Consider the following 10,568-nt stretch of genomic DNA (forward strand, 5'->3'; position numbering starts at 1 on the left):
TCGAGGCTTTTGGAGGCTGGCACCCTTGTCACAAACTGAAAGGGCGAGAAAAAAGCGAAGTGACCGGTTTACCGAGCAAAACCGACCGCGTGTGCTGCCCGAGCCGTGTGTGCTTCCGACAAAGAGGTTGCCTCGCAGGTCCGAACAATTAAAAGAAAATGTTGCTGGTTAAGGTGACTGTCAGGTGTTACTGTAATCTTGGGGCATGAAGGCGAAATTTCTGCCTCCTCAGGGTGACTGGCAGCTTCAATTCCCTGGTGTGAAACTCTCACACCACAGGGCTGGCTGTGGCAGAAGTGGTGACCCAGGCAAGACCCTATTCTCTTCAGAATCACTGGTTTTATTTTTTACATTATTTCTTGATTCCAAGCCTTCAGAAGACGCTTTCTGCTAAGAGAATGTCTGTTTGGGTGCCACTTGCTCTGTCTTTCAAAAACACTGTGTAGTCAATGCAATAACACACTTGGATTTTTTTTTTTCTTTAAGGCAAAAGAGAAAAGGGGATGGACTCTGAATAGTGCTGGTTACCTACTTGGGCCACGTAAGTCAAGCACTCTTTTTTCTTTTCAAAATGCAGAAATTTGGTGCTTTTTTTTTGGTGTGTGTGTGGTGGTGGGGTTTTGAAAACCAGGTATTTGTTACATGCCCATTGTAGAATTGTCTTAGTAAGTGATTTTTTTTTTGCTAAAGCAGAGCTGTGCAGTGAGGCTTTATAGCCAGAAGCACACCTGACCACCCTCTGTGCTTCTGAACTGGAATGTTCATAGGACAAATACTTCCCCTCCTCTGTGAAGTGTTACAAAGCCTTGACGTCTTAGATGTCAAGGGAAAAATGACAAAATGTGACATCTCTGGCATTTCTCAGTGTATTACGGATTTCACCTTTAAATCTGTTTGAAAATGGCTTCACTACCTGGCTTTATTACACTCTTTTTTCCTATTAAAGCAAAATTAATTAAAACAGTAATGTGCAAAATTAATTAAAACAGTAACGTGCAAACTCATGCCTGTAAATATTAACAGTTCACTATGGGAAAAATGTTTTATGTACGAGGTGTTTTAAGTACAGGAGCATGTTGATTTACAAAGATGGCGAATCACAAACGTGGAATATAAGAAAAGTGAAATGCGGTGCATCTGTCCTTTTACCGTTATTTCTTGTTAATATAAACACTCATTGCAAACGCTTCTAGATTTTCAGTCTCACTAATACACGACAAGTACTACAGGCACTTACTATGAATTTCTTCATCCTTTTTAGCTATGAATAGGTATGAATACCTAAAAAAAAAAAAAGATTAATGCATCTTAAATGTATTACTAGTTTTGTAAATGCCTGGAAGTGTGTTTGCCTGAAGCAAAGCCAACCAACTTGGCAAAGATGCTGTGGGGAAATATACTTGTCAAAGTGCCATTCATCTCAGACTGGGTAATAGGAATCATCCTTTGTTTCAGGTCGTATTGATCAGCTTTTACTGATAAAGGAAATGCCCATTGCAAGGGGGAGAGAAGAGGCACCAGGGGCATGTAAGATAGTTTACATGAATAAACTTCCAAAACTATCTGCAGTTTTCTTTTAAGCAAACTCATCAGCAACATTTTGGGAAACTAGAGAAAATAGTAGCAAAAACAGCTTCCCAAATTGCACTTGACTGGATGGACCAACTTAGATTTTTTTTACGATCTCCTCTGAAGTCAGTAATAGCTTCAGCGAGTACATAGTGCAGGGCTGGGGCTGTAAACGTTATAAATCATAAGCACGAATTAAAAACCCAGAAGAGTATTTTATTTAGTGACACCTTAATTGCTTCTTTGTCATTTTGTACATCCAAGTGCCCATCATGATATTTTCTTTCCAGCCTAGGCTGGATTCTATGATTCTATGATTCTATGATTCTATGATTCCATATCTAATCCATGAAAAGCAAGTAACATGGCAAAGCTTGTTGGTGAGTTTATTAACTCCTCTGATTTTTAATTTATTTTTCAGATGCAGTAGATAATCACAGATCTTTTAATGACAAAAATGGTTTCACTGGCAAACGTGAAATACAGCCCGACGAGGATATTAAAGCAGGTAATGAAATTCTGAAAGCCAGTATTGTCACTTTTGGTTTTTATGTTTAGTGATTTATTTACTGTTACTGACTTGGCTACCTAAGGCTATTCCTGCACTTTAACAAACAATCCTAATAAACATAGGAAAGGAAGAAAAAAACAACTGACCCACTCAGAGTGCTCTTTGTACAGTGTCATGGTTTAAAACATCTTGGTGCCTGGCGAAAAGTACGACAATCGTGTTGCTTTTAAAGTATAATAGATCGTATTACTTTGAATCGACATAGCTTTTTTTTTTTTTTCTTATGTTCAAATAAAATGCCACCCTAGGCACTGGAGAGTTAGTTTTTTTCAGCAAAGAAGTGAGCTCCGAAGGAATTTTTCAGTAGGGAAGGCTACAGAAATCGGCATTTATTTGCTTTTTTGTCTATTCTGATACTTCAGAGCTGAAACTAGACCTTAGAACTGTCTGGCACTGATTATGTTGTAAGGGTCTTTGCTGTATAAAAAAAAATTGTAAAAACTCCATGTTATGTCTCACAATGATGAGTATCACCCATCTTGCTTAAATACAGGAAACCATGTTTAGTTTCTCAGTCAAAAAGTTGAGAACCTGGCCAAAAAGTGAAGCCAAGCCCACATATTGTTTCGAAGTTGCCTGTGTCAGGATTTAGGAAATGATGATGAAAGAGGTGCAGCCTTGTTCTGGGTTAATCATCCAGACAACACACGTCCAGATCCCTTTATGAAGAGAACCGGGCACCTTGAGGACTTATTTTGAATGCTTACTTCAGGAAAAGATGTAGAAGCTTCTAGAAAAAAAAAAAAAATTCTTTCTCCTGAGAAGAGTCCAGATGTGCTGCAGACATCTTAAGGGAGCTCCTCCATGGGCTGTCACAGCAGGACGTGTCCCTCCTGGCAGCCCAAGGACACAGCTCTTGCCCAAGCACCGGTCACTGTGTGAGCAGAGCTCCCGAGCTCTTGCGACCCATTTTAGATCCACCCAGTGAATGTTGCTGGCACCGAGTGCGTTCCGAAATAAAGGAAACGCGCTTAAATACAGTTTCATGGGCACAGTCACTCTGTGAGCAGTGAAGCAGCACAAACACATTTCTTACTCTTCACGTTCCCAGAAGGACGGGGAAGCCAGGTCAGCTCTGCCACCTAGTTACATCACAGGGCTTTGTGTGCTCGGTGGCTTTGGGCTTTGCTTCGGTTTGGTTTTTTGTTTTGTGATTTATTTTCTTTTTGCTGCTGGTGCTTTGTTAGTTTTTTAAGAAAAAAGTTGAGGGAGGGAGGGAGAAAGGAGAACCCTGCTTCCTCAAATAGCACTGTGGAAATAAACAGTTTGCTAGTCAGAAACAATGTGCGAGGAAGGCAGTTTGTAACCTAAAGGGGCAGCTCACGCGGCGCCATGTCCTTTGTGGATACACAGCAGCTCCTTCACAGGAATAGGATCTTTAAGAGTTATGAAACTCCTCTGCCAGGTACTGCTGCACCACCATGATTACTAGTGAACCCAACCAAATTCATTCGGGTGGGACCTGAAAGTTAGATAAACTGGTGAGGAGCCTCATCAGAGACACCCTTTTCTCATCAAAAGTTTTCTCTGAGGCTGAAGCTTGCTGTAGAGTTCCTCTCCACAGATTTGGATATAAAAAAATAAAATAAATGGATAAGATAGCTAGAATTGCTAGGATTTGCAAGCTGTCCAGGTAACCAAGAAGACCTTGTAAGCTGTATGGGTCATGTACATGTAAGCTGTATTAGTCACATACTACATTCAGGAAAAAATGAATAAAATAAAAATCTGTGAGCATAATTAGGAAAATCTTTGAATTCCAGTAGCATAACTGTTTCACTACATCTACAAGTAGTAGGCTGTACAGAATTAAGGCCAGTAACATAGTATATACAAATATACATATACGATATGCTCAAGTTGCTAAAAAATACTATTTATCCAATAAATACGACATTGCTAATAAAATCTAGGCCAATAAACTACTAAAAAAATAATGATTAATAGTAACAAAAATCCGTAACAGATTAGGTGAGAATAAAAATTAAATTAAGGAAAACTTCAAATTATACAAGTAGCATTAATGTAAGTCATAACAGCTTCTTTTTGACAGTTCCAAGACTGGAAGACAAGAATTTAGATGCAGAATTCTTAAATGCTGAGGATCTGTGTACCAGAAACCTCTGCGTCCCTTACAGCTCCCCATCAATATTTTTCATATGTGCCACAGAGCTCTGTCTGCTAGTGGCCAAAATCTTCTCTGCCGTCACAGAAAAACTCCACCAACATCCACCTGCTGCAAAGTCAGCCTTTCAGCCCATTTGCGGAGATAAAACACATCCCCTGTAATAACATCAAGGGGCAGTATTTTCAGTGATGCAATAATGGGCTGTCGGCCAGGCGCTGGTACCCGTCTGCTCTGTATGCAGAGGGCTAAAAATCTTAGGGAAATTACCTCCCATTTGTTCTCTAATAGAGAACAATTCTCTATCCTCTTGATAAAAAGCAAGATGTCTCCTTTTTTTTTTCTTTTCCTTTTTCTAAATAGACACAGAAAGCCTACTGCTCAGCTTCCCAAAGTGCAATAATAAGCTCCCGGGGAGCTCGATAAATTGGGCCATTTAAAAAACATCAGAAGACCTGCTTCCACAAGATCAAAGAGATCTATAGAGTGTTAGCTACATACAGATAAACATACCGGGGTGAGCTTTTAGTCAAGTCCTAGGTGTAGCTTTTGGGCTTCTGCAACACTTGAGTGGCTTTTGGGGAACAAAGTCAGACTACATGAAGAACTTTTAACTGGTTGATGAATTTGTTTGCCGTGTTTCCCTTTCCCTTCAATCTCAGGCTAGTGGCCGCAAAGGAGGGAGTTGAGAGCAGAGGAGAACTCACTTCTGCAGCAGAACTCTTAAGGCCTTATAGGTCATGATGCTGAAGGTATCAGAGCATCTCCTGTGCAGCCCTAGTGCACACAGCCAGGCAATTTTGATTCTGAGAATTGCAGTTCCCTACCTCAAAGTGGCTGTGCTCTTCCATGAAACGAGGTTTTTCCATTAATGCTTTTAGGGAAAAAGACATTTCAGGCAGCATTTTTTTCACCGTACTCATAAACCTAGTTGCAGTCTCCCATCGATAGACCTTTACACCATGTTAACATTGAGTAACAACTGGCTCATTTTATAGGGAATCTTGGAAGACCGCTGGCTGATGAAAACATTGTGCGCACAGTAATCGAGTTTTTGACTTACTTGCATCTTAAAGGTTAGTGAATACCTCTTTAATCTTAAATACCGACAAGACAGGACTGTCTTTGAATGTACCAGTCTGCTCCAGACCCGAGCGTGCAGGACTTTGAACAGCATCTCTGGTGGGAGGGAGGAACCACCTATGGCAGGCACTAAAAATTGCATAGACCCAACTTTTAGAAGAGTTGAAAACACACTTAAATAAAGTCTGATTACATGGGAGTTAATATAAACCATCTCATTAACAAATTAAATAAAACCTCAGTTTAATGACAAGGAAGTCGGTTGAAATTCCCAAAGAATTTTTAGTAACAAAAGAAATGCGTGTGTTCTGCAAGAAAGTCGCATCATAAAATTGCGACAGCACTAAGCTGGACGCTGGCAAACAGCTCAAAACATTGTTAGTAAAAGTTCCACAGAGTCTTGATATTGTGGCAAGAGTCATGAAATCAGTAAATCTGTAATTCTGTAACAATGGGAACTTCATTATAGCATTAGCCGACGAAAAAATCTGTCTGCCTCAGAGTTTTCATTAGTTTTGCTTTCTTAAGAAAACACCACAATTCTGAGTTTTCAAAAACATCTTCAGCCCTTCTTAAAACTGCCTACAAATGTTCAAAACCATAATATATGCTTGTGAAAAAAACAACAGGAAGGAAAAAAAGGTTATTTTTTAGTGCAGATGTCTGAGGAATCTGCCTCAGAAAGCAGACAATTCAATAAATCTGTAACTTCTATATACTTATCTTTGTATACAACAAATTGTAGGTGATTTTGTGGCAAATGTACGCTGTGGAACAGTAACAAGAGAACAGCGTGTTAGATCTGCATTTTAATTTCATTTTTAAAATAGACTTTCAAGGGAGCTGTTAATTTTCTGTATATCTAGGAAACAAAACTCTAGAGCCCTTTGGCATAATTTCCTAAATGATTTAATCCACCCAAGCAAAACAATTCTCAGTACTGAAAATAGGGACCCAGTGTGCGTTGGGTCAACTTCACATTCAAAATAAAGACTTCTTGTGGTCAGAACTAAGGGCCTGAGATAATTCAAATGTATATTTAAAGTAGATTATTAGGATGTGTATTTACCATCGACATTGTAGTAGCTTGTTTGCTGTGAAGAAGGAGGAGGCACAACCACTCCTTTACCTAGGGGAGCCTGGGAAATAAAATCAGTAACTGGGCGCAACCAAGGGCGTGAAGCCCGTTGAGCTCCAACACGCTCTCTGCTACGTCGGGCAAGAAAATAAAACACATCTCACAGAAATACCGATCGCTTCTTCCCTGCAGGAAATGAGCAAAAAGTCTGTATTGTAACTCTAAGTAATGATTCCTTGGTTAGAACAGTGACAACCAATGGCTGGTTTTATTCAGAAGAGACGGCGGTGTTACCCGTCGTCGTAAAAAAAAAAAGGAATTCATATGAAACATCTTTTCCCTGAGATGGGTCTTGGAATCCTAGGTTTCAAAAGACACAGAAAGCTGTCAAATTATCCCTTAGCCATACATATTGGCAAGACCCAGTGCAAACTCTTACGCAGGATCGGAACTGTAGATTGAGGAGGCGAAAAATAGACTTTGTTACGGTCGAGATGCCGTAATGTTTTTGCTGAAATGAGACTTTGCTACGTAAAGAATCTTGGTTTAGGTATGTTCCTTTGGGGAGAGGGGGGAAACTCTCGCTCATGGGATTCAGATTCAGGGAAGGGTTATTCAGCTTAGACATACATTTGGGTCTGCGAGGTAGAACGAGGATTTTAACCTCTAGGAAGTACCTTGGCAGTATCTAAAAGTAGCCTTCGGCTCTCGGAAATTGCTCCCTCCAGCTTTAAAGGCTTCCCATATAGAGCAGGCTGTAGGATGGCAGCCATAGCTGGATAATATTAAATCTTTTGAGATGCTGAGATCCAGCAATATCCATTGACATAATAAAATTGATGCAATTTCGTTGTCATTCTGTCACTGCTGATTTTAAAAAGGCGCAATTATAGCAGGAAATTATTATTAACACTGAAAAGAAAAAAAAGTAGTTCATAAGTTAAAACATGGAAGAGGTCAAGGATTTCCCTCATAGTTGAGAAAAGAAAAATATACAAATATATACTACTGAAACTGCATTTCTTTATTTCATTGCTAAGATTAATATGCACACTTACATGTGTGTTAATTCTTTCTTTTTTTTTTCCATTTTGCAGAGATGGGAGCACTTGACAAACTGCCTTCACCAGAGGAAACAGATCAGTCTTGAAGAAGAATGAATGTTCATTTTGTTGTTGTGTTCAGTTAGATTGAACTCCAAACAAAAGATCCAAATGAGCTGAAGATGAGGAGTATTGTTTGCATTAATCTGATAAATGCATTCTGCCCTCTGGGTTTTTTTGTTGGTTGGTTGGTTGGTTTGTTTGTATTTTTTTTTTGTTTGCTCTTTTTTTTTTTCTTCTCCTGTGATATCATAGTGTAAAATTTTGCCTTGGTAAATTTTTTTCTGTAGGTAAATGGTAAAATAAAAATAAAGAGCAACTACGTTGTTTCAGTTAATAATTAAACACATACCTGCACACAGTACATCATGTACAAAGCCCAGGTTAAATTATAGACTGCACCTATAGTCTGCAAAATAAAATGTAAATACTGCATATTGGGTACTTGAGCTAACCGAGAAAAAGAAGAACAGTGACATCAAACTGCTGCCATAATTTTTTTGGGGGGTCATGGATCTACCTGTACTTCATGGAAGCTTTACTTCCTCTTCATAGATATTTTCAATTTCCTATTTTTTGCCTGTAACACACCAGCCCGTTGACCAAAGCGTATCTTTATACATGTAACTGTTCTCTGCAGGTATCAGCTCTACACGTCCTCGGTGCAGGATTCCTACTCCTATGTCTTGATGACATGTGAGTAGGATATACTGGAGTGTATCTACTGGAGCGGATAGTCACAGGAGTGGGAATACTGGACTGGTATTCTTTAATGAAGAAACTCTCTCATGTGCTCCAAGAGTAAAAATAATATTTTATGAGATGCCTTAGTCTGAGTCCAGAAAATTGTCTGAATACGTGCTCAGTCCCTGCAAAAGAGATTTGGTGTAGCTGGACTGGGATAGCAAAGCCCATACACAATAAACTCACTAACAATGTCCACATTTCCGATCATAAATTTGAAGCAGAGTTTACTAACATCAAGAGGCATCTTTTTCATGGACTTTCATGGCCTTTGGTTTGTTGATTGTGAAGAATGAGCATCCATCACGCAGTAACAAGCCATCTCTCCATGGCAAAGCAGCTGAATCTATGATCAAATAAAAAAGAACATAATCTTAGATTGAGCTTCTTTTCTTTTGAAATAGGATAAGAAATTGAGTTTAAAATTAGAAAAGAACTATTACTTAAATCAGTGTACTGTCAACTCATTGAAATTGGAATGGCCTTATTAGAATGTTCATTTGAAATTCTGAAATTTGAGACTGAAACACTGAAAAACTCATAGGATGAAGTTCCTTGGAAGCTTTACATCACTATCTATGCAGGGAAGCCCATAAGTTCTTATGTGTTGTGCTGCACTGTGATATGCATATATTGTAAAAAAACCCAAGGGATCATTATAATCTAATTACCAAAGTTACATTTTACTTTAATAACCACTGTGTTCAAGCACATGCTGCTAATACTCCAAAATACAGAGAGGCAAAATTTTCAGACTGTTTCTTTGCCCTTTACAGCTCTTATCTTAACAAAAAATGAAGAGGCAGAAAAACAATAAAGGGGCATTCTTGTGGATCAATTTCAGTAGCGTTATTTTTTTTTCTTACATTTGCATTTAAAGCCTGCCTTTCGTTGTTAGATTTCAGACCTAAACTCTGGAAATGTTTGGAATGACATCTCCTTAGTCAGACAAACATCTGAGGAAAGACGGCCTTTAAACTACAATTTGAAAGCAATTAGTTCCAACAGGGCAAAGAGACAGTAAAAAGATCTGACAATTTTCAGTAGAAAATAAAAAAACCAACCCTAACCATTTTCCTCTAGTTTCATTCTCTTTTGCCTACATTTGTGTAGGATTAGATCAAACACTAAAGACAAAAGCCAAAGTCTAAAAAAAAACCACTAAAAGTTTCTCGTAATGTTTGCCAGTGATATGAAATTACTAAATTACATGCAAATTTAGCCCTGACAATGAACAGAAGGCTACCATGGCGCTGGGTGACTGGACAGTGCAATGGCAGATGAAATCAAATGCTGATGCAAGCAAAGTAAAATAGACAGAGGGAAACAACTCTAATTTTGCATACACATAATGATGGTCTAAATTAACTCCGGAAAAATAGCTTAGACTCATTGTACACAGTCCTCTCCAAAATGTCATTTTGAACCTCAGCGGCAGTTGGAAAGGCAAATGGAATGTGAGGAATTATAATGAAAGTAGTTTAAAAGCAAACCAGAAAACACCATTATGTTACCATTCCCAACTTTGACATCAGCTGCAGTTCTGTTCAGCTCACTGCAAAAAAAAAACCCAACCAACAAAACCCAAACTGGAGAAGAAGAAAAGCTGTAGAGAAAAGTGACAAATATCTTCAGCAACAGGGACAAACTTCTATACACAGAGATATTAAAGAGTTTGTGACTTTAGCTGGAGAAAGAGATGAGTAAGGAGAGAGATGACAGTCTGGAGGGTTGTGGCAAAAGTGCGCAGTGGACCCATCACTTCTCGTGGGATTTACTGATTACCTGATAAAGTGATGGAGTGACATTTCTAAACCGCACCCCCAGAGAAAGAACTCGTCTTCCACCTCACGATGAGGTTGTGACCCTGACAGATGTAGGACATAGCGGAAGCCATAGGTTCCAAAGGAAAAAGTTATATAGAATAGCTTCAGCTGGAAGAAACCTAGAAGATCATCAGGTCCAACCTTTTTCTCAGCCCTATTGGCACCACTAACCCATCTCCTTCAATGTAACACCCACCCGTCTCTCAAACCCCTCCAGGGATGGCGACTCAGACCCTCCCTGGGCAGCCTGTGCCAATGGCTGACAGCCCTTTCAGTACAGAAATCCTTCCTGATATCCAACCTGAACGCCCCCTGGCCCAACTTTAGGCCATTTCCCCACGAGGGAGAACAGATCAAGCCTTGCCTCGCTACAACCTCCCTTCAAGTTTTATCCTTTCATGGGAGTAAAGTCCTCTGAGGTTCAAATGAAACCACTACCTCAAAAAGTCTTAATAAATTGGTTCTTAGA

At 39.3% G+C, this 10,568-nt stretch overlaps 1 protein-coding gene across 1 annotated transcript; it reads left to right on the plus strand.

Moving 5' to 3' along the window:
* Window positions 1–486: 486 nt before the first annotated feature.
* On the plus strand, window positions 487–7,651 carry GAL (galanin/GMAP prepropeptide; the record flags this gene model as incomplete). The annotated part of the gene is made up of 5 exons (XM_009871781.1): window positions 487–541; window positions 1,456–1,527; window positions 1,991–2,077; window positions 5,264–5,341; window positions 7,524–7,651. Coding segments are annotated over 5 exons (345 nt in total), but the record flags the coding sequence as incomplete, so codon positions are not given.
* Window positions 7,652–10,568: the final 2,917 nt, after the last annotated feature.

Source organism: Apaloderma vittatum, unplaced genomic scaffold, assembly GCF_000703405.1.
Source record: "Apaloderma vittatum isolate BGI_N311 unplaced genomic scaffold, ASM70340v1 Scaffold17086, whole genome shotgun sequence".
In the NCBI taxonomy this organism is placed as follows: domain Eukaryota; kingdom Metazoa; phylum Chordata; class Aves; order Trogoniformes; family Trogonidae; genus Apaloderma; species Apaloderma vittatum.